Raw genomic sequence first — 25,339 nt, 5'->3', positions numbered from 1 at the left:
CTGCTGAGGCATTTTTGATTCGTAGAGGTTGGTTGAATGGAGAATATAATCCACATTCCATCTAATCTGTTTTCAGCAAGATCCCAATGCAGGGCGGCACAGTGGAGGTGCCGGCTCGCAGCACCAGAGACCCTCCTGGAATCTCCCGATCGACCCCGAAGACCGGGAACGGTTGTGGAGGGAGTCGGCGATGGCAGCGGATGTTTGTCAAAGGGCTGTTTTCAAGATGGCGGTGGACAGAGAAGGGGATCGGTGCTGCCAGGACTACGGGCATTTAATGCCAATATCGGACTCTGTTCCCTTAATAATTTTGTGGGGGCCAGAAATGCGACCACTCTTTGTGTTCTGCCTCGGTGAAGTTTACTATTACACTACACGTTACACTTTTATACTTATCTGTGATTGTGCTTATCTATAGTATGATTTTACCAGATTGTATGCAAAGCAAATCATTTTACTTTACCTAGGTACATATGACAATAAGATATCATTTATCTTTTTTTTAGAATTTGGAGACACAGTGCCTTTTGGCCCATTGAGTCCACGCTGATCAGCTATCCCTGTACATTAGCACTATCCTACACACTAGGGACAATTTACAATCTTTACCAAAGACAATTAACCAACGAACGTGTTAGTTTGAGGAGTGTGGGAGGAAACCAGAGCACCCGGAGAAAAATAATACGGTCACGGGGAGAACGTTCAAAGTCCGTACGGGCAGCACCCGTAGTCAGGATCAAACCCGGGTCTCTGGCACTCAACTCAGGCGAAGCCCCAGAAATAGAGTCATTGTGTCAGCAACTCTACCACTCTGCCTCCATGATAATTGAATCATTCAATAAACTATCATTGATGAAGTGCAGATACGTTTGGGAGTGCACAGACTGACTGCCGCTCTGCTGTTTACGGTTGCAGTGTACGACATATTATCAGCATTCCAGGCATTCTTCCCAATCAAACCCACGGCACTGTTGTTGATTCTCTGGGGCAGATGCAACTCCTGGACCGTGGAAAATCTCCTCAGGAGCCGGCCAAGCGTCTCGATACCGGCAGAAAATGGTTTAGAGTCACACAGCACGGAAACAGGCCCTTCGGCCCAACTTGCCCATGCCAACCAAGATGCCCCGTCAACGCTAGTCCCACCTGCCCGTGCTCGGTCCAGTTCCCGCTAAACCTTAAGGATGCAAAGTGTTGGAGCAACTCAGCAGGTCAGGCAGCATCCCTAAAGAACATGGATAGGTGACATTTCGGGTCGAGACCCTTCTTTTGACTCTAAAGAAGGGTCTCAACGGGAAACAAAACTACACAAAGTGTTGCAGTAACTCAGGATCTCAGGAGAACATGGATAGGTGACGTATTGGGTTGGAACCCTTCAAAGGGCGGATGAGTTCTAGCGAGCCAACGGCCATCCACACTTCAGTAGAAGTTGCGATCACTGTTGTACATAGCATTGTAAGGAATGATGATAAAGTACACACACCCAAAGTCCTATACTTCCAGCGGCGGAAGTCCGCAGGAACAGGAGGACAGAGACGTGTGGTGCGTCCATCACCGTACCCATTGGAAACCAGCACCACTGTGTCGCTAATGTTTTCACCAATGATGAATGAATGAACCCTTCATCAGACTGATTGTGGTGGGGGTGGGGTGGAGGCAGCTGGAAGAGGGGTGGGGCAAAGCCTGGCAAGTGCTCAGCGGATACAGATGAGAGGAGTTTTCATTGGCTGAGGGTTGAACAAAGGCCAGAGATGTAGAGGCAAATGGCAGTGAGATAGAGATCAGGAGAGAAAAGATGTGAAGACGAAGGAAGGGATGGAGGTGGAAGGAGACGGGTGAGGGTGTGGTGGGGGAGGGGGGAAAGGCAGAGTGGGATTGCGGGAGAAATGGGGTGTGCAAATAGAGGGGGCACAAGGAACCTTGGTCACATGATCAATACCCCTCCACTCCCAGCACATCCATGCACCTTTCTAAAAGCCTTTTAGTTTTGTTTAGCAATACAGCATGGAAACAGTCCATTGGCCCACCAAGTCTGTGCTGACCAGCGACCAGCTGTAGCACACACTGCATGTACCAAAGCCAATTAACCTATAAATCCGTACATCATTAGGGTGTGGGAGGAAATCAGAGCGCCTGGAGAAAACCCACGTGGTCACGGGGAGAACGTACAAACACAGTACAGACTGCACCGGTAGTCAACACTTACACGCCAATTTCGTATCAGTCTGAGGCGTGAAATGTGAAGCCAGAGGAAGGAATATAGGTGGAAAGGGATGCGAGGAGGGGGAAGGGGAGAAAGGGGTGCGTATTCTGATGAGGCACTGGGAAGTGGGGGAGAAAAGTGGGGGGGGGGAGTCAGCGGTAAACTAAACGAAACAACGAAACATTATTCACGTTATTCTCTTTATCATGTATTTATACACGGTGGATGGCTCAATTGCAATCACGTGTTGTCTTTCCGTTTACAGGTTAGCATAGGGAAGGGGAAAGAGAGAAATGGGTGTGAATCCAGGTGGGGCACAGGGAAGAGAGGGGGGAAAGGCAGGGTCTGAAGAAGGGTCCCGACCTGAAACATCACCCATCCCTCTCCTCCAGAGATGTTGTCATTTTTCTTTTTGCAAAGAAGGCGTTGGGTCAGCTTTAACCTGCCTGGATCTCTTTGTGCCGTCTCCCATTCAGAGTCCCACACAGCCCATCACGGCAGTTTGTGAAGGTGATTAATGAGGTGACTTTTATTTCTACTGAATCGCGGAAGGACTGACTGACCCTTTCCCATCCTGCCCCCAAAGTTAATTCACTTGCCAACTACTACTATCCGTGTACTAATAAGTTAAAGGAGCAGATTAGGCCAGTCGGCCCATCGAGTCTACTCCGCCATTCAACATGGCTGATCTATCTTTCCCTCTCAACCCCATTCTCTTTCCTTCTCCGCATCACCCCTGACAACCTTACTAATCAAGAATCTGTCGATCTATGCCTGGAAAAATATCCATTGACGTCATGCACAGCCGTTTGTGGCAATGAATTCCACAGATTCACCACCCTCTGCCTAAATAAATTCCTCCTCATCTCCTTTCTGAAGGTACGTCCTTTTATTTTGAGGCTATGGCTTTTGGTACTAGACACTCTCCCACTAGTTGAAACATCCTCCCCACATCCACTCTATCCAGGCCTTTCACTAATCTGCAAGTTTCAATGAGGTGCCCCCTCATCCTTCTAAACTCCAGCGAGTCCAGGCCCAGTGCCATCAAACACTCATCATTTCTGCGATCATTCTTGTTAAACCTCCTCTGGACCCACTCCGATGTCAACACATCCTTCCTCAGATATGGGGCACAAAACTGCTCACAATACTCTACATGTGGACTGACCAGTGCTTTATTAAGCCTCAGCATTACATCCCTGTTTTCATATTCTATTCCTCTCGAAAAAATGCATTGTATTTGCCTTCCTTAAGGGCCTGTCCCACTGACGTGACCTTTCAGCAACTGTCTTCGACCTTCAAGCTCGAGGGCACTCGCCTGAAAAACCTCGAACTGGATCGACCGTCAGCGATGAAACCCCGAGCTGGATCGACCGACCGCGCACACACACACACACACATCGCAAAGGCAGGGGCCAGGGAAAGCGCTGTCTGAAATTCACACCCGCGATGAACAGAAAGGTATACGACGGCTGCACAGTATAAGTCCTTTAGAGAGCACGGGGGGGGGGGGGGGGGGGGGGGGGGAGAGGGGGGGGGAAAGAAGGGGGGAGAAGGAGTGGAGACACTTTTAAGAAGCCAGAATAAAGTTTAGCGGGCATTTTACCGACCGGTTGGTTTTCCTTGATCCTGAAAACTCCAATGAGCCAATTAAAATGCCCGGTCAGCGAAGGAGATTGCCTTCGGCTGCCCTCGACTGCCTGTAACTAAATAGCGACCCCACTCCACTGCACTACGAGTTCAAAAGAACCATGCCGACCAATTTTTACTCGTGAAAATATTTCAACATGCTGAAAGATTTTCTGCAACCTAGCTGAGGCAGCGAGTAGGCGGGAACTTCCCTCGAGTATGAAGGAGAGTTCCAGTGACCTCATAGGACCTCTTAGGACCACGTGTCGACCATGCTGCGAGTTTAAGTCGAGGGCAAACTCTTCTAAATTCGCAGATTAGGTCGCTGCAGTGGGACAGCCCCTTTACTGCTGATTCAACTTGCAAGCAGAAATGTGACTCCCAACAGAAATATCAAGATGATCTTTAAAAAGTCCTTACCTTCCTTGCGGCCCTCATTCTGAACTGCGGTGGGGAACTGACAGGCAGCTTGTCTAACAGGGGCAAGTCACACTCAGAAGATGCATGGGGACAGAGGGGCGAGTGTTACTGCCTCTGTCGCTGCCTCTCCCTCGGCAAACTCTGGTCCATACACAAACGCACAGGAGACCCGACCGCACCACTGTTTTATCGGCCTTCCAGTCTCCCGTTCGCAGAGACGGATGAAAAGAGGCCTAACCTCTGACCTCCACGCGGCCCTTCAGAAAATCCAGGGTTGGCCGGATTAAATACAATATAAACGATTGCCCCGGACTCTCCCTGCCGACCGGCCTGTACCCTCGCCAAGAATTCTCTGGTCTCTTCCAAGCGTATTTAACATGGAGAGAGAGAGAGTGGCTGCCTGTTACTTCATTCCATTAGCATTCCACTGCTGATTTGTGCACTGCATGAATATATCCATACAATCACGCAGGCTACTGGTTTAACAAGCTAGAAAATGTCTTGAAGGACCTTAGGACCTTTGTTTCGGTTCAGTCCTTGCTCGATCTCTGTCGTGTATCCTATGTGACGGATCACTCTGCGATTCCACACAGCTCACCTCCTCCCCGTTTTCAAAGCGACCACAAAGCCCTCTAACATACGGCTGCCAATTCCCAGCCAAGAACCGGGGAGGGGGGGGAGACGGGACACAGAAACGGTTTTGTCTTTTAAATCAAGTTCCTTCAATTGATATGCGTCCTGGCGTAATGGGTTACACCAGCGTGGTGGTTTAGTTAACAGCTAGAGATCTGGATCAACGACGTAGAGACAAATTGCAGCTGGGAACATTTAGATTTAAGTAATTAAACTTTGTTAACAAGCCAGAGTCAGTAACAGCGATGACAACTGGAGTATTGTTACAGTCCAGACGCAAGGAACTGCAGATGCCAGTTTACAACAAAAAAAAAGACGGCAATTGCTGGAGTAACTCAGCAGGTCAGGCAGCATCTCTGGAGAACATGTTATCCGGATAAAGAAAAGGACACAGTGCTGGAGTAACTCAGAGGGTCAAAAAACATCCACTTGGATTTCCTCTGGGTGTTCTGGTTTCCTCCCACATCCCCAAGATGTGCATATCAGTAGATTAATTGGCTTCTGTAAATTGCTTCTAGAATGTGGGCAAGGAGTAGAGGATGTGGATGTGGGGAGAATAACAATGGAATTTGTGGTAGAGCATAGAACAAGAACAGGCACTACAGCCTACAGTGACCGTGTTGAACACAATGCCAGGTTAAACTAATCTCATCTGCTTGCATGTATGTGACTCATATCCCACCATTCCTTGTGTATCCTTGTGCATATTTAAAAGCCTTAAATTCACTATCATATCTACCTTCACCATCAACCTTTCCATCTAAAAACATTGCCTCGCACAATCTTCAAATTTGCCCCTCTCACCTTAAAGCTATGCCCTCTAGTCTCTGACATTTCAACCCAGAGAAAGCTTTGTACTCTCAATGCCATCTATGTCTCACACCATTTTATATGTCTCCTCTCAATCTCCTGACGTTCCAGAGAAAACGAAGAGAGTTTGTCCAAACCTAATAATACCCCTAATCCAGGCAGGATTCAAGCAGACCTCCGCTGCAACCTCTCCAAAGCCTCCAAATGTTTCTAGAACTGCACACAAAACTACAAATGCAGCCTAACCAACATTTTAGAGAACTGCGTAATGACCTCCTGATTCTTATATGCAATGCCCCATTCGATGAAAGTGCCTTCAGTACCAGGGTATCCATGTAGACACAAGGAAGTGTAGATATTGTTTTAGAATAGTTACAAAAGTGGGCATAAAGTGCTGGAGTAAATTAACAGGTCAGGCAGCATCTCTGGAAAACATGGACAGGTGACGTTTCAGGCGGGACTCTTCTTCAGATATCCTTGTGTTGGATTAGTGCAAGCATGTACTCAGTGAGCCAAAGGGCCTGTTTCTGTGCTGTCACTCTTTGTAGGCAGAGTGGCACACTGCTGCCTCACAGTGCCAGAGACCCGGGTTCAATCCTGACCGCGGGTGCTGTCTGTGTGAAGTTTGTATATTCTCCCTTTGACCGTGTGGGTTTTCTCTGGGTGCTCTGGTTTCATGCCATACTTCAAAGGCGTGCATGTTTGAAGGCTAATTGACATCTGTAAAATTGTAAATTGTTCCTCGTATGTAGGACTGTGCTAGTGTAAGGGGTGATCAGTGGTCAGCATGGACTCGGTGGGCCGAAGGGCCTGTTTCCGCACTGCATTGCTCAATGACTCTATTCCAAGCACAACGACACAAACACCCAAACAGCGTAACTGTCGAGCTAGGTTAGTTCACCTACCACAGATAGTTGGCTCCAGGAGCAGCGAATAGGTCTGAACTGCACCACAATCTTCTCCTCCGACCTCTGCTCCTCCGACTGTCCACTTTGATCTGAGTCTTCATCCGAATCCCCATTATTCAGAGTCAGCGCCTTCTCCTTATAGTTTTGATAAAGAACTGCATTTCCTGCAATTAAATCAACAGCATTTAGAACACAAAGGCATGCATTTCTACTGCACATTTAACAAGCGCAGGAATTCATGGATATACATTGCAGCAAACACACTCCAATAGCCCAATTTGGGGCCACAGTGGCACAGCACTAGACTAGCTGCCTTACAGCGCCAGAGACCCGGGTTCGATCCCGACCACGGGTGCTGTCAGTATCGAGTTGTACATTCTCCCAGTGATTGTGTGGTTTTTCTTCCAGGTGCTCTGGATTACTAAAAAAGACGTACAGGTTTGTACGTTCATTGGCTTCTGTAAATTGTCCCTAGTGTGTAGGATAGTGTTATTGTACGGGGTGAATGCTGCACAGCACGGACCCGGCAGAGTTTATTCAATAAATCGGATAAACTGGAAGTTCTGATAATGCTGCCTCTCCCAACATTGGTTCCAATCTTCCTCACTCTAGAAACATAGAAACATAGAAATTAGGTGCAGGAGTAGGCCATTCGGCCCTTCGAGCCTGCACCGCCATTCAATATGATCATGGCTGATCATCCAACTCAGTATCCCGTACCTGCCTTCTCTCCATACCCCCTGATCCCCTTAGCCACAAGGACCACATCTAACTCCCTCTTAAATATAGCCAATGAACTGGCCTCAACTACCCTCTGTGGCAGAGAGTTCCAGAGATTCACCACTCTCTGCGTGAAAAAAGTTCTTCTCATCTCGGTTTTAAAGGATTTCCCCTTTATCCTTAAGCTGTGACCCCTGGTCCTGGACTTCCCCAACATCGGGAACAATCTTCCTGCATCTAGCCTGTCCAACCCCTTAAGAATTTTGTAAGTCTCTCTTTGAGATGCTCCAACATGAGGATTTGATGAGAACAAGAGGGTGATGGGTATACGGAACGAGCTGCCAGTGGAGGTAGTTAAGGCAGGTACTGCAATAGCATTTAAAATACACTTAGATAGCTACATGGATAGGAAAGATTTAGAGGGAAATGAGCCAAATATAGGCATTCTGACCCAAACAACATTTACCAGAATGCTGCTTGTGTTAGAGGGTTTCAGCTACATGAAGAGGTTTTATAAAGATGGATTGTTTTCTCTGGAATGTCAGAGGTGGAGAGGAGACATGATAGAGTAAAAAAAGGATGAGAGACATAGACAGAACCTTTCTCACAGGTTTAGAAATGTCCAACACTAGAGGGCAAAGCTATAAGGCGAGAGGGGGAAATTTAGTGGAGATGTGCGGGGCAGGTTTTTTCACACAGAGAGAGGTGGGTTCCTGGAATGCATTGCCGACAAATTCTCATCATAGGCTAACTTAATATACATTTTTGTAAACCTCCTCTGGACCCTCTCCAGAGCCAGCACATCCTTCCTCAGATATGGTGCCCAAAATTGCTCACCATATTCCAAATGCAGCCTTAGCAGCACCTTATAGGGCCTCAACATTACATCCCTGTTTTCGTATACAAGCCCTCTTGAAATAAATGCTATCATTGAGTTTGCTTTCTTTACTACCGATTCGACTTGCAGATTAACTTAATGGGAATCCTGCACCAGCACTCCAAAGTTCAGTTTTCTGGATTCATACCCGATTTAGAAAATAGTTTACACCTTTATTCCTATTGCGAAAATTCACGACTCCACACTTTGCTACACTATATTCCATCTGCCACTTCTCTGCCCACTCTCCGAACCTGCCCAAGTTCTTCTGCAGAGACCCTGCTTTCTTTACATTACCTCCCCACCATCATATTTCATATCATCCGCAAACTTTGCCACAAAGCCTTCAATCCCCTCATCCAAATCATTAATTTACAACGTGAAGCATACAGGCCCCAGCACCAACCCTTGCGGAATGCCACTAGTCACTACCAGAAAAAGCTCCCTTTATTGCCATCTCTTTGTCTTCTGCCATCCAGCCAACTTGCTATCCATGTTAGTATCTTCCCTTTGATGCGATGGGCTCTCATCTTCCTAAGCAGCCTAATGTGTGGCACCTTATCAAAGGCTTTCTGAAAATCTAAGTAAACATCTACTGACTCTTCTTTGTCTGATCTGCTATTTACTTCTTAAAAGAATTCCAGCAAATTTGTCAAGCAAGACCTCCCCTTCACAAAGCCATGCTGACTTTGGCCTATTCCTCCTCATCTCCTTTATTCTGAGGCTGTGGCCTCTGGTCCTAGACTCTCCCACTAGTGGAAACGCCCTCTCCACATCCACTCTATCAAGGCCTTTCACTATTCGGTGAGTTTCAATGAAGAGCCCCCTCATCCTTCGAAACTCCAGCGAGCACAGGCCCAGTGCCGTCAAATGCTCATCCTATGTTAACCCAATCATTCCTGAGATCATTCTCGTAAACCTCCTCTGGATCCTATCCAACGGCAACACATCCTTCCTAACATACGGGGCCCAAAACTGCGCACAATACTCCAAATGCTGTATAAAGCCTCAGCATTACATCCCTGTTTAGCACCATGGCAACACTTCAGAAATTTCTCTGGTCAAAGCTGCCAGCTTTGACTGAATATATTCATCACGTCAGCACTTCACACAATCTCCCACACCCCCACCACTCTTCCCTTACTTGGTTAATGCCAATCTTTCCATTTCTATTTAACGATGGAAAAAGACTTCATCAACCAGATTTTCGCTGTTGTAGCAGGTTTTCTTTCTTCCACATCGCTACCCCTCCCTATTTCCAATCCATTTGCAGCTAATTAGCAAAGAAGTTCCCAGGAAATTCTGCAAGACATCATTTATTTGACACTCCAGAGATTTATTTTCTTGGTTCAGTTGCAATGCGCAGAGCCAGACAGTCTGAGGAAGGGTCCCGACCCAAATCGCCACCCATCCTTTTTCTTCAGAGATTCTGCCTGGCCAGCTGAGTTATTCCAGCACATGTACAAAGCTGCAGCAAAAAGCATGCTATCCAGATCAGATAATACTATAAATAAAATACAACCCTTCTCGAGAAGGGTTCCGACCTGAAACGTCGTCCATGCATTTTCTCCAGAGATGCTGTCTGACCCGCTGAGTTACTCCAGCAATTTGTGTCTATCTTTGGAATAAACCAGCATTGTTCCTACGTTGCTAAAACCATCAAGTTCTTGAACCAACCTGCACAACCCTAATCCTACATCGGCAACGGAACACCATGGACCACCTCTTGCACTATGTGGAATTGTTTTCCAATTATGTTTCGGCACTGATGTCTTGTTTCTTGGAGAGTGCTTTTCTTTTCACTGTCTGGTAGAATCTATGTACAATTTATGATGTGGTATGTGGTCTGAGTCTGTGCCTGTGATGCTGCTGCAAGCACGATATTCATTGTACCTGTACCTCACCATACCTGTACAGATGGCAATAAACTTGACTTGTCTTGAGCCTTAGCGTAAGCCGGAAGAGTATAGAGAAGATTTTACGAGAATATTTGATAAGAGAATATTGCCATTTTCGAGGGTCTGAACTGTAGGTAGAGATTGGGCAGCCTAAGACTTTATTCCTGGGAGCACAAGAGGATGAGGAGTGATCTGATAGAGGTGTAGAAAATCACAAGGGAAATAGATAGAGTGAATGAGAGGGAAATCTAAGGCGTAATTTTTTCATACAGAGAGTGGTCGGTATATGCCACGAGCTGCCAGAGGAGGCAGTTGTTGGTGGTACTACAACAACTTTAAAAAAACATTTGGGCGGGTACATTGATAAGAAAAGTTTAGAGGGATATGGGCCAAGGTGGGACTAGTGTAGATGGGGCAATTTGGTTGGCATGGGCAGGTTGGGCATTGGGTTTGTTTCTGTGCTGGATGACTCTATGATGTGCAGGGCAATTGCTTGTATCGATTCATTCATTTATCCATTCACTCATTTATTCATCGATTTACTTATGCATCTATTTGCCTATTTATTTATCCATATATGTATCTATTTGCTTATATTTTCATTTATTACTACGCACAGAGGGTGGTGGGTGCCTGGAACTCACTGCCAGGGGTGGTGGTGGAGGCAGATACAATAATGGCGTTGAGATAGGTACGTGGATATGCAAGGAATGGAAGGATATGGATCACCTGTAGTCAGAGGAGATGACTTTAACTTGGCATCATGTGCAGCACAGACATCATGGGCAGAAACCCATTAAGTTTCTTAGGCTGCACTGATCTAGGTTTTATGATTAAATGAATTGAAAACGTCATCTGGTAACAAAGGATGTCACTGTAAGAAGAAGCTATAAAACTAGCACTGATAAACCGATAACAAATGAATTGATGTTTGCTGCCAATACTGGAGGACGTGCCCAGTGTGCACATATCACCTAACTATCACTGGTTAACCATTCTCTTGTGTACTTTTACAGAAGAGAACATTGTGTACCTGGTCGACACAAAGTGCTGGAGTAACACAACGGTTCAGGCAGAATCTCTGGAGAACATGGATAGGTGACGTTTCGGGTTGGGACCCTTCTTCAGACAATGTAGGGGGTGTGGGTGAAGAAGGATCTGGAGGCAAGACCAGAGCAAGACCAAATTAGGGTCGGCACCAAATGACCTTGGCCAGGGTGGAGCCTTGGTAGGCACCATTGTTGGCTTGGGAAGGTGTAGATGCAATGTGGGGAACTGCTGAACTAGTTAAACAACTAAGGTGGAGGAAGGGGGCAAGGCGGGGGAGGGGAATGTAAGAGAAGATAATTGAAATGAGAGAATTCAACATTCACCGCAAGATGGCGGTGGAAGCAAGCGCTGAGAAAACACAGGTGGTTGTGTTTTTCAAGGGCCTGAGCTATAGGGAGTGGTTGAGCAGGCTAGCACTGTGCACGAGGGTGAGGAGTGATCTTATAGAAGTGTACAACATCATGAGAGGAATAGATAGGGTAAATGCACAGAGTCTCTTGCCCAGGCAGTACAGTAGCACAGTGGTAGAGTTGTTGTCTTACAGCGCCAGAGACCAGGGTTCGATCCCGACTACAGGTGCTTGTCTGTACGGAGTTTGTACGTTCTCCCCGTGACCTGTGAGTGTTTTCTCCGAGATCTTCGGTTTCCTCCCACACTCCAAAGAGGTACAGGTTTGTAGGTTAATTGGCTTGGTATAAAATGTAATATAATTGTCCCGAATGTGTGTAGGGTTGTGTTAATGTGCGGGGATCGCTGGTCGGTGTGGACTTGGTGGGCCCATTGAAGGGCCCGTTTCTGCCCTCTATCTCTAAACTAAATAAACTGAATTGTGAACCAGAGTACGTAGGTTTACGGTGAGGGGAGAAAGATTTAACACCAATCCGAGGAGTAACTGCGTTCATTTACACAAAAGGTGGGGAGTGTATGGAACGAGCTTCCGGAGGAGGTAGTTGATGCAGTACCATTGCAATGTTTAAGAAACATTTGGACAGGTACATGGATAGGACAGGTTTAGAGGAATGTGGTCCAAATGCAGGCAGGTGCGACAAATGTAGATGGAAGATGTTGGTCGGTTTTGGCAATCTGGGCTGAAGGTCCTGTTTCCATGCTGTATGATTCTGTTCTCTATGGCTGTGGTTAAACTCTGGGTTAAAACATGGTCGTGGAGCAGTAGTAATCGCAGCGGGAGAGCAGGGAGAGAGAGTCTTGCAGAACTCCTAGCGATAAGAGGAAGAGAACTTCTTCAAAGTACGCATACCTCGAGGAGATTTTGCTACATAGTGGACCTGATTCTTGGATGGGACACAGGTTATAGTGACATGGTTATCAAATGTAACAGGGAGACTAAAGATGCCTCCTTTAAAGAGGTCACTTCCGCCAAAATAAACAAGAGCCTGATTTTCCACTTTGCTTACAATAGATGATAATGCCATTACATTTTGAAACTGTGCCTCTTTTAGCTGCCTTTTGTCCAAATAAAATTCCTTTGTCATCCTTTGGAAGCCAGCGTTAATCCCATAGAAACACCCTCCCTGCAAGCACAAAGGTGCTCAGGTAACATAGAACTCATGTCTTTCATGCCATTCAGTGTCTGTAGACAATGTACACCTCCATTGTACCTTGACACTATAAACCTTCATATTAACCTGTTGCTTAACAACATTTTCTGCCAGGCTTAAATTTGAAGCATGTTCTATTTATTTTTTCGCCACGTGGGCATCAAGGGCAAGGCCAGAGTTGTTATACTCAATCCTAGTGCCATCACAAATGGCCTTGGGTGGCACACAGTGATGCAGCAGTAGAGTTATTGCCTCTGGTAAATTTCCAATTTTACCGAAGCCAATTAACCTACAAACCAGTACGTCTTTGGAGTGTGGAAACCGGAGCACCCGGAGAAAACCTTTGTGGTCACGGGGAGAACGTAAAACTCCACACAAACAGCACCTGTAGTGAGGATCGAACCGGGGTCTCTGTAAGGCAACTCTACCTCTGCGTCACTGTGCTGACAGTGCGGCCCTCCCCCAGTTATGCGTCAGCCTAGGTATAGTGCCAGTGTGAGCAGTCAGCATTCACTCTGTTCTCAGCCATAAACCAAGCTTGCCTCCATCCCTACCGTAATGCAACATGACCCGATAGTCAGACACACAATGAGAGAGATTACCTTCTCCATCAAACGGTCCCTGTGTCGGCATCTGCTTCTTCTCCTGTTCCTATCCACAGGAAAAAAAAGAGAGATAGATAAAGGATGGTTAGTTTTCGGGATGGCAGATATACCGATGTGAGGCTCTCCTGCAGAGGAGCCAAAGGAGTGATCAGGAAATGAGTAAAGAGGATATGGTGCATCGGTAGAATGGCTGCCTTACAGTGCCAGAGACCGCTACCTTTCCCTCTCAACCCCATTCTCCTGCCTTCTCCCCATAACTTCTAACACCGTTATTGATCAAGAATCTATCAATCTCCGCCTTAAAAATATCAATCGACATGGCCCCCATCTGTGGCAATGAATTCCACAGATTCACCACCCTCTGACTGAAGAAATTCCTCATCTTCTCCTTTCAAAAGGTACATCCTTTTATTCTGTGCCTGTGCCCTCTGGTCTGAGACTCTCCCACGATGGGAAACATCTTCTCCACATCCACTCTATCCAGGCCTTTCACTATTTGATCAGTTTAAATGGTGTGCCCTCTCATCCTTCTAAACTCCAGCGAGTACAGGCCCACTGCTGTCAAACACTCCACACACGTTTTACGATCCAGGCTCCTTCCAGGGCCACTCAGAGAACATGCGCTTTGTTTTAAAGAGACAAAATACCATAGTTTAGGCTGCGCCCTTCACCGCCCCTCACTGTTCCACTTGCCAGATCTACACGACCTTCGTACAAGATAGATCTGTGTCCCCAGTACTAAACCCCAGTGATATACAGTGACAGACCTGACCCCATCAGTACAAAACGACAGTGTTATACAATGCACCACTTTGGTAACTTTAATTTTTGCACTATTGTGGTCTAGTTTACTTAGAATAACTGATAATTTGTTTTATATTTATTAGTCAAAACAGGAACTGCGGATTGCTGGTTTACACAGACCAACTGTTCTGAAGAAAGGTCCCGACCCAAAACGTCACCTATCCATGTTCCCCTGAGATGCTGCCTGACCCGCTGAGTTACTCCGGCACTTTGTGTCCTTTTATATTTATTGTTGTTGCTGTTGCATTTAATTGGTCTTTTATGGGACTTTACCCTGCACTATACATTATCCCCTTTACACTGTGGACGGCTGACTGCATGGCACGCAACAAAAAGCTTTTCACTGTACCTCGGTATACACAACTAAACTAAACCAAACTAGACTTTAGATTTTAGAGATACAGCACGGAAACAGGCCCTTCGGCCCACCGAGTCCGCGACAACCAGCAATCACCCCGTACACTAGCGCTATGTAACACCAGGGACAATTCAACATTTTTACCAAAGCCAATTAACCTACTAATCTGTACGTCTTTGGAATGTGGGAGGAAACCGGGGCACCCGGTGGAAAACCCACGCGGTCACCGGGAAAACGTACAAAGTCCGTACAGACAGCACCCGTAGTCAGGATCAAATCCAGATCTCTGGCGTTGTAACCACTAACCTAAACGCCACTAACCTGACCACCACTAAACTAAATGTGAAACGTTGCCTATTTCCTTCGCTACATAGATGCTGCCTCACCCACTGAGTTTCTCCAGCATTTTTGTCTACCTTCGATTTTTCAGCATCTGCAGTTCCTTCTTAAACGTTTGGCCACTAACCTAAACTCCACTAACCTAGACGCCACTAACCTAAACACCACTAAACTAAACTCCTATCGGGAATCGAGAAAGATCAATTCTATTCCCTTTGACTGCAATAGGTTTCCCCAAGCGATGCGCCACTGCAAGGGACCATGCCGAAAACATGTAAATAATCGAGGGGTTCCCATGCAAAAGGCAGGGGATAGTCTTGGCAGTGAGTGGGGAGTCGGGGAGGATTCTGCAAAGCTGCGTTGTCTCACAGAGTGCCTTCATTCAACCCGGGCAGGGTTTAAAGACTCAGCTGGGCAAAGTGCCAGAGAAGTAGGGTTGTGGGTGATGGGGACAGTGCCAGTTTACTGGGAGCCTTAAACTTGTAATAAAAACAGCAGGCTTCCCATTTAACTGGTACCCAGGAGCACATTAAAGAAACAATATACTTGCAAAAAAAAAAAAGGCATTCTGAAAGAAATCGGCTTCTTTTAAGATGCGTTGAGTAATAGGGTTAGCGTGGAAACACATTTTTATTTCAATTCTCAATGCACAATGACAAGCTCGCAGGTCAGGTGGAGTGTGATGTATTCTTCATTGCTTGGGTAGTCAAGGGATATGCAGCCAAGGCACAAAATGCAGTCATTGTGTAGAGTACGACAGAGACACTAAATACCCTGTGCTTGCAGGATAAGTTACAGAGCTTTACGGCAAAGAAAATCATTTTTCAAGTGAACACATTGCTAACCAGGTTCTAAAATATGGAAGCCAATTTCTGCACAGTAAATGAAAATGAAAAAAGAACATGCAGGTGTTGAAAATCTGAAATAAAAGCAGAAAATGTCATGATGCCCAGAGGCACAGTTGGTACAGCTGCTGAGCCAGAGACCCAGGTTCAACCCTGACCTCAGCTGCTGTGTATATGGAGTTTGCATGTTCTCACAATGATCGCGTGTGCTTTCTACAGGATGCACCAGTTTCCTCCCACATCTCAAAGGCGTGTGAGTTTGTAGGTTAATTGGCCCTCTGTAAATTGCCCCTTGTGTGTAAGGAGTGGATGAGAAAGTGGGATGACACAGTATCAGTGTGAACGGGTGATCGATGGTAGGCGTGGAGTAGGTGGGGTGAATGGCCTGTTTCCATGTTGTTCAGAATGGGGTTGGGAGGGAAAAGATAGATCAGCAATGGTTGAATGGAAAAGTTGACTTGATGGATTGAAAGATGTAATTCTGCTCCTATAACATGAATTGATGAACTTTTCTCTAAAACTAAAAACTCTCAGCAGGTCAGGCAGTGTCTGTGGGAAGAGAAATAGCAGCTTCAGGTTTGGGATGCTGATTCAGACCAGTAGATCAAACAAAGCGTTCCAGTCCTGAAATGGTAACTGTTTTTATTTCCGCAGATGCTGCCGACCTGCTGAGTGTTTACCGCATTTTCTGTTTTTTCTTGTACATAGCAGATTCCCACAAAAGGAATTACTGACTGAACTGACTTTTTTATGTTAAATGTTATGTTGCCTTATCTCCCAGTTCCAGAATATCCATTTGCTGAAAGGGTTTGAGTGGAAACAGTAACAGTTTCTTCCCAGCTGTCATCAGCCAACTGAACCATCCCGTCAACAACTAGAGAGCGATCTTGACCTAACATCTACCTCATTGGAGACCCTCGGACTATCTTTAATCGGACTTAACCTTGCACTAAACATTATTTCCTTTATCCAGTATCCGTACTCCGTAAATGTCTCGATTGTAATCATACATTGTCTTTCCGCTGACTGGACTCAGTACAAGTGACAATAAACTAAACTAAACTCACTTCCCTTTTGATCTCAATGTGTCCCATCATCTTAGTTTACCCCATATCAATGTCACTGTCCTCAATGTCCTTCTCCTCGGTGAATACAGATGCACCTCGCTGCATCCAATAATTTCAAGTACATACTCTATTTTTGATTCATTGATTGAAAGATATAGCATGAGAATGGGCCCTTTAGCCCACATCGATCATCTATTAATACAAGTTCGATGTTATCCCACTTTAACATCAACTCCTTACACACTAGGGGCAATTTACAGAGGCCCAATTAACTGAGAAATCATCACGTCTTTGGGATGTGGGTGGAAACCAGAGCACCCGGAGGAAATCCTCGTGGTCGCAGGGAGAACATGCAAACTCAACACAGACAGCACCCGAGATCAGGAACAAACCCAGTTCTCTGGCGCCGTGAGGCAGAGAACTACATCGGCCAGCAGGTTCATGGCAATAAATCTCATTAGTAACAAAACTGGCACCAATTTCAATATCACTGATTGAGTAGGGACCTCATTGGAGAGGTCAGAGAGAGAGGGATGAGGCTTGAATATGGTCATACTGCCTGTGACAATTCCAAATACACCATAAATTCTCTATGTCTAGGAGTTTGGGGGATGCTGGCTTCATAAAGGATTGTCGACTTTAGACTTTAGAGATACAGTGTGGAAACCAGCCCACCGGGTCTGCACCATTGGCGATCACCCCGTACACTAGCACTATCCTACACACTAGGCACAACTTTTACAATTAATTTACAAACCTGCACGTCTTTGGAGTGTGGGAGGAAACAAATCTGCCTATTGGAAAACCTCCTGGCCTGCGTTCACATATTACCGACCTTGCTCTGTCCTCCTCCATCTGTCTGAAGAAGGGACCCGACTCAGAACATCACCTCGCTATGTTCTCCAGAGATGCTGCCCGACCCGCCGAGTTACTCCAGCACTTTGCATCTTTTGTTGTAACGTTTGTCCACATCACTTGTCAGACTTTATCCTGCCCCCACTTCTTTTCCAGTTCCACCACCCCCCACAAACTATCAGTCTGAAGAAAGGTCCCGATATGGAACGTCATCCACACATGTTCTCCAAGGATGCTGCCCGACTCGCCGAGTTACTCCAACACTTTGTCATTTTTTAAAAGCAGTCACTATTTAGGTTGATTGTCTGGTTCACCTGTCACTGGCCATGCTCTGTTCTGTTCCTCCCCTATTCCAGATTTGTTTCCAACCCCACCACAAATAGTCTGAAGGGTTTCGACCCGAAATGTTACCTATCCATGTTCTCCAGGCCTAGTGAGTTACTCCAGCATTTTGTGTCTTTCTTTGGTATATAAGCAGCATCTGCAGTTCCTTGTTATTATATTTCACTATCTAGGAGTGTTTGACAGTTCTGGGCTTGTAATCGCTGGAGTTTAGAAGGATGAGGGGCTATCTCATTGAAACCGAATAGTGAAAAGCTGAGATGCAGCAGATGTGGCGAGGATGTTTCCACTAGTGGGAGAGTCTAGGACAAGAGGTCACAGCCTCAGAATAAAAGGACGTACCTTCAGAATGGAGACGAGGAGGAATTTCTTTAGCCAGAGAGTGGTGAATCTATGGAATTCATTGCCACAGACAGCAGTGGAGGCCAAGTCATTGGGTATTTTTAAAGCAGAGATCGACATGTTCTTGATTAGTAAGTGTCAAAGGTTATGGGGAGAAGGCAGGAGAATGGGGTTGAGAGGGAAAGATAGATTATTCATGATTGAATAGCGGAGTAGATTAATTAAAATGAGTGATCAATTAAAAATTACCTTTACTCTGGCCAGTGTGGAGAATTTCTCCTTGTCTTCAACCACGGTTTTGAGGTTGGGTTGGGACCTCCGGCTACTTGGCTTCACGTTGGTTGCGTTGTCGAATTGAACGCCACTGACCACCGCCCTTCGGTACGAAGTGGACCTCAGCCCTCGTCGGAGCTGCCCGGGGCTGTCCGGCTCTGGGTCCATATCCCCGTCCGCATGCGCTCTGGGCACGAGAGGGGCGCTGGGCGTCTCCAGCATACTCTGCACTCTCCGGTTCCTGCCACCAAACGGCCGCAACTGGCTGTTCTGGTGAAGGTTCTTCACCCTGATTCCCGACGCCAAGTCTTTGGGGATGATCTGCTGGGTACCATTCTTCAGCGACACGGCACTGTTGGTGCTGAGGAGATAATGTGGCTTGTCGGGGGCAGGAAGAGACTGGGTGGAGAGTTGCCTCTGCAACAGGACCCGACCCTTGGGAGAAGACACCACAATCCCGTTACTGGGGTTTGGAGCAGTCATGCTACCTTCCACAGGGAAGTCCGTCACTAACACTCCATCAATCTGGGAGGAAGCTGGCCTTACCCTGGTCCGTTGATTGAAGGAGCCGGTGTTGGGCGATTTGGAGGTCGGCCGTCTCTTCCTCCACAGCGGAGTTATGGCAAGATTGGACAAATCAACCTCACTCTCCTGATCCATCGAGGTTACACATCGGTTTGACAGAGGTGGTATACAGCCTGGTTTACAAAGCTCCGTCAACAATAACTCATTGCCGGCGTCATGGAGGAGTCCGGAGTTTGGTGTGGGCCAAGGTGGGATGTCCTGTCCAACAACAGAAGAAAGAGTCATTGAGTCATAGGGTTATACAGTGTGGAATCAGAACCTTTTGACCAATTTGCCCATACCAACCAAGGTGCCCCATCTACACGACTTCCACCTGCCTGTATTTGGCTCATATCCCTCTAAATCTGTCCTATCCATCCACCTGTCCAAATGTCTCTTAAATATTATGATAGTACCTGCCTCAACTACCTCCTCCGGTTGCTTGTTCCATACACCCATAATCATTTGTGTAAAAAAGTTGCCCCTCAGGTTTCTATTTAATATTTATCCCCCTCACCGTAAACCGATGGCCTCTGGTTCTTGATTACCCTACTCTTGGTAAAAGACTGCATTTACCAGATCTATTCCTCGCATGATTTTGTACACCTCTATAAGATCACCCCTCATCCTCCTGCACCCCAAGGAATAAAGTCCTAGCCTGCTCAACCTCTCCCTCTCGCTCAGGCCTCGAGTCATGGCAACAAGCACATGGCATTGGGGGTTCAGTATTGATGTGGATAGAGAACTGGCTGGCAAACAGGAAGCAAAGAGTAGGAGTAAACGTCCTTTTCACAATGGCAGGCAGTGACTAGTGGGGTACCGCAAGGCTCAGTACTGGGACCCCAGCTATTTACAATATATATTAATGATCTGGATGAGGGAATTGAAGGCAATATCTCCAAGTTTGCGGATGACACTAAGCTGGGGGGCAGTGTTAGGTGTGAGGAGGATGCTAGGAGACTGCAAGGTGACTTGGATAGGCTGGGTGAGTGGGCAAATGTTTGGCAGATGCAGTTTAATGTGGATAAATGTGAGGTTATCCATTTTGGTGGCAAAAACGGGAAAGCAGATTATTATCTAAACAGTGGCCGATTGGGAAAGGGGGAGATGCAGCGAGACCTGGGTGTCATGGTACACCAGTCATTGAAGGTAGGCATGCAGGTGCAGCAGGCAGTAAAGAAAGCGAATAGCATGTTGGCTTTCATAGCAAGAGGATTTGAGTATAGGAGCAGGGAGGTTCTACTGCAGTTGTATAGGGTCTTGGTGAGACCACACCCTGGAGTATTGCGTGCAGTTTTGGTCTCCAAATCTGAGGAAGGACATTATTGCCATAGAGGGAGTGCAGAGAAGGTTCACCAGACTGATTCCTGGGATGTCAGGACTGTCTTATGAAGAAAGACTGGATAGACTTGGTTTGTACTCTCTGGAATTTAGGAGATTGAGAGGGGATCTTATAGAAACTTACAAAATTCTTAAGGGGTTGGACAGGCTAGATGCAGGAAGAATGTTCCCGATGTTGGGGGAGTCCAGGACAAGGGGTCACAGCTTAAGGATAAGGGGGAAATCCTTTAAAACCGAGATGAGGAGAACTTTTCTCACACAGAGAGTGGTGAATCTCTGGAACTCTCTGCCACAGAGGGTAGTTGAGGCCAGTTCATTGGCTATATTTAAGAGGGAGTTAGATGTGGCCCTTGTGGCCAAGGGGATCAGGGGGTATGGAGAGAAGGCAGGTACGGGATACTGAGTTGGATGATCAGCCATGATCATATTAAATGGCGGTGCAGGCTCGAAGGGCCGAATGGCCTACTCCTGCACCTAATTTCTATGTTTCTATGTTTCTACAACCTCGTAAATCTTCCCTGCACTCTCTCCAGCCTAACAACATATTCTTTAAATGAATGCTAATTATTCCCAACTAGAATCTATTCTTGCAGCCAGTAGGTCATTCAGCAGAACAAACAAAATAGAAGATAAACACAAAAAGCTGGAGTAACTCAGTGGGTCAGGCACCTCTGGAGAAAAGGAATAGATGACATTTCAGGTTGAGACCTTTCTACAGACTGAGAGTCGGGGGAACGGGAACTGAGAGATATAGACGGTACACAAAACAAATTAATGAAAGATGTGCACAAAGCAACGATGATCTAGGAAAGGTGGAGCCCACAATGTCCATCGTTGGCTGTGGAGGAGGTGATAATGAGTTATACAGGCAGTGAAACTCTACAGGATGATAGCGAAACTAGTACGACAACAATTCTGCGCTTGGCCTCACTCTGACAGCGGGGGAGGCCCAGGACAGAAAGGTCAGCATGGGGAGGGGGAGTTTAAGTGTTTCGCTTATTAAATGAGTTGATGAGTTTCTTTCAAATTCAATCTGCACAGAGTACGTTAGATTTTAGAGATACAGCACGGAAACAGACCCTTCGAGTCCGCGCCGACCTGCGATGACCCCGTACACTAGCACTATCCTACGTACAAGGGACAATTTACAATCTCTACTGAAGCCAATTAATCTCCAAATTTACACGTCTTTGGAATCTGGGTGGAAGTCGGAACACAGGGAAAACCCACGCAATCACAGGGAGAACGTACAAACTCCGTACAGACAGCACCTGTAGCCAGGATTGAACCCAAGTCTCTGACACTGTGAGGCAGCAGCTCTACTGCTGCGCCACTGTGCCGCCCAGTTTAAACCAGTATGCCTGGTTTAAGCCTAAAACTAAAGAATGGCAATCTCGCAGTGCCACTGGAGTGGCACAGTGGCGCAGATGGTAGAGCTGCTGCCTCACGACGACAGAGATCCGGGTTCGATCCTGACCTCGGTCTTTGTGGAGTTTGCACGTTATTTTCGTGATCATGTGGGTTTCCTCCAGGTGCTCCGGTTTCCTACCACACCCCACATACGTGCAGGTTTATTGGTAAAATTGGTAAAATCACCTCACTGCAAAGATACCATGAAGCTAGAAAGGGTACAGAGATGATTTACAATATATGTTGCCAAGACTTCGGAGCCTGAGATGTAGGGAGATATTTGGCTGACTAGGACTTTATTTCTTGGAGCATAGAAGGCTGAACATAGATCTTATAGAGGTGTATAAAATCATGAGGGGGGATGTATAGGGTGAATGCCCAGTCTTTTACACAGAGTAGGGGAATCAAGAACTAGTGGGCATAGATTTATGGCGAAAATTAACCTTTATTTTTGTTTAGTTTGCCCTACAATGTTTGACCAAAGCCAATCAACCTACAAACGCACACATATTTGGGATATGGGAGGTAACTGGAGCACCTGGAGGAAATCCACATGGGAACGGGAAGAACATCCAATCTCTGTACTGCACCGGTAGTCAGGATCGAACCTGCGTCTCGGGCACTGTAAGGCACCAACTCCACCGCTGTGCCACTGTACTGCTCTCAGGGGCAACCGGTGGAGGTAGTCGAGGCACATACTATCGCAATGTTTAAGAAATATTTCGACAGGTACATAGAGAGGACAGGTTTGGAAGGATATGGACCAATCGCTGGCAGGTGTGACTAGTGTTGATGGAACATGTTGGCCAGCGTGAGTAAGTCGGGCCGAATGGCCTGTTTTACCACGCCGTGTGACTATGACTATAAACGGGACGTGCTTAGATGGTGCTATGAGCCGCTTCTTGGCAAGACTAGAGGATAAGTTCACTTCCACTATCAGACAACTTTCCCCAACTTCCACGAAATAGGACATTCTGTTTTCCGCTGTTTACTGTATCCTTGAACTTCCGATAACTGGGAGCTTGGAAACCATGCATAGTTTCGTCTACGCAGCCTAATCTCCCTCACAATGTGAGAGGAGGGGGGGGGGGGGGGGGGGGGTTTGTGGCCGGCGCCGACGGGTTAAATTCGTCCCTTCGCTCCACTCCATTAGAAGCGCCACAAATGTTTCAGATAACATCTGTCAGTCAAACGAGTGGGTGTCAGACCAACCGAACAAACATTGAGCACCGGCACATTCTGTAACACAGAACTTGAAGGAGAGAGGGGAAAAAGGGACAAATTAGAGTTTGGAATTAACAGCATGGAAACAGACGCGAAAACGCGGCAGCAAAAGTTAGTTGTTACCAAAGAAACTTTCTCCCACTAACTTCACATCTGAGCATTTGAGGAATTTTGGAACGAGGGGAATCAGTAATCTGGGTTTTGAGACAGAAACTAAGAAAGAAAGAAGTTTATTGTTGTTTTACCCTTTGCAGTCAGAGTAAAATAGAAAATTACCTTTAAATCTGCTTTGGAGCGATTCAGGTCAGCTCTGAAGAACACTGGCGCCGCTTCCCATTGTAATAATTCCTTGCTTTCGCGGTGGGGTGCTTGATTTGGAAGAAGGCAGTCCTTTCTTCGTCCAAAACACTATCGTCCTCTCTTTTTCTCGTACCAGCTCCAACTGTGTTCCCTTGCGCCACAGATGGGAAAGTCCGGCGCGTCCCACGCCGGGTGAATGTACCGGGGCGTCAGGGTTTTGGAGGGGAGAATGAATTGGTAATCCAAGTTCAACGTGATGCCTTTGCAAAAAAAAAAAAATCACCTTCACCTCCAGGGCACAGGCAAGAAACGCCCGTTTCACTCTCTTTCTCTCTCTGCACCGCAACTGTCCGCCCGACTATTCTTGTCAGTTTGTGAACTTTGGAAGTCTCTCTTTACTAAAGCAAAGTCCAAACAAAAAACAACTTTAGCTGAGGCGTGGCGCCCCACCGTGGACTTGTCTTGAAATTGGTTCTCTGGGCTGGGATTTATAAAATACACCGGTTCAGGCTCCCTGACTTGTGAATGCTGGTGCAGGATTTCCAGAAGGTCCATTTGCAAGTTGAATCGGTAGTAAGTAAGGCAAATTCAATGCTAGCATTTAATTCAAGAGGACTAGACTGTACAAGCAGGGATATAATGCTGAGGCTTTACAAGGCACTGGTCAGATGGCATTTGGAGTATTGTGAGCAATTTGGACCTCATGTCTGAGGAAGGATGTGCCGGCGTTGGAGAGGATCCAGAGGACATTTACGAAAATGATCAAGAGGATGAATGGGTTGATGTATGATGAGCGTTTGACGGGCTGGAGTCTAGAAGGATGAGGGGTGGACCTTATTGAAACTTACCGAATAGTGAAAGGCCTGGATAGAATGGATGTGGAGAGGATGTTTCCACTCATGGGAGAGTAGGTACCAGAGTCCATAGCCTCAGAATAAAATGACACACCTTTAGAAAGGTGATGGGAGGAATTTCTTTAGTCCGAGGGTGGGGAATCTGTGGAATTCATTGCCACAGACGGCCATTGGGTATTTTTAAGGCGGAGATTCTTGATTAGTAAGGGTGTCGGGGTTGTGAGGAGAAACATAGAAAAATAGGTGCAGGAGGGGGCCATTTGGTCCTTCGATCATGGCTGATCGTCCCCAATCAATGACCCGTGCCTGCCTTCACCATATATCCCTTGATTCCACTAGAAGGCAGGAGAATGGGTTAAGAGGGAAAGATGGATCAGCCATGATTGATTGGCAGAATAGACTTGATGGACCAAATGGTCTACTTCAGCCCCTATGACTTATAACCTATGGATGTCAAACAATTAATACTCTGGAGACTGATTAGTTTAGTTTAGAGACAGCATGGAAACGGGCCCTTTGACCCATCGAGTCCCTGCCGCGCATCAAACTCCCGTTTGCATTAGTTCTCTGTTATCCCATTTCCCACACACTAGGGGCAATTTTACAAAGGGCTAATTAGCCTTCAAACCCTGCATGTTCTTTGAGATGTGGGAGGAAACCAGAACACCCAGCGAAAACCCACAGAGGCACAGAATGAACATGCCAACTTCACACAGACAGCACCCTCAGTCAGGATTGAACCCGTGTCTCTAACATTGTGAGGTAGTGGCTGTATCTGCAGTGCCATTATTTTATTTTTATTTATCTATTTATTTATTTATTTCATAACCAAAAATAATGCATTAAATTATTTACAATAATATGTACAATACGAAATAATTAAAAACAAAACCCACCCCCATAATACAAGTCAAACAAATATCCGTCAATATCAAATATACCATTAAACAACTATTTCCCCATCCTTATTAATGATGCATTCCACCCCCTGCCCAAGGGTTTCCAGAAATCCCCCAGGACGCCATTGACAGCGCGTGGTCCCTCTCTATAACCACCCGGGTGCAGAAGTAACCCCGGAAAAGGGGCAGGCAGCCAGTTTAGGCAGAGCCCTC

General features: G+C 46.4%; 1 protein-coding gene across 3 annotated transcripts in view; it reads right to left on the bottom strand.

Moving 5' to 3' along the window:
- Positions 1-23,777, bottom strand: part of LOC129703381 (rho guanine nucleotide exchange factor 26-like) — a 77,143-nt gene extending 53,366 nt beyond the window's left edge. The window contains exons 1-4 of one of the 3 annotated variants that reach the window (XM_055645764.1): positions 23,350-23,777; positions 18,511-19,317; positions 13,307-13,355; positions 6,598-6,764 (exon numbers count right to left, since the gene is read on the bottom strand). In XM_055645764.1, the coding sequence (XP_055501739.1) occupies positions 6,598-6,764; positions 13,307-13,355; positions 18,511-19,194 (900 nt within the window). In that variant the 5' untranslated portion in view covers positions 19,195-19,317; positions 23,350-23,777. Of the gene's footprint in view, positions 1-6,597; positions 6,765-13,306; positions 13,356-18,261; positions 18,490-18,510; positions 19,318-23,349 lie in introns of those variants that run through there. The other 2 variants (XM_055645763.1, XM_055645765.1) reach the window with 2 other exon arrangements.
- Between the last annotated feature and the right edge of the window lie 1,562 nt (positions 23,778-25,339).

The sequence above is a fragment of the Leucoraja erinacea genome, chromosome 14 (genome assembly GCF_028641065.1).
Source record: "Leucoraja erinacea ecotype New England chromosome 14, Leri_hhj_1, whole genome shotgun sequence".
Taxonomy (NCBI): Eukaryota; Metazoa; Chordata; class Chondrichthyes; order Rajiformes; family Rajidae; genus Leucoraja; species Leucoraja erinaceus.
Note: the sequence above shows the minus strand (reverse complement) of the source record. Positions and strands in the feature narration are given on the sequence as shown.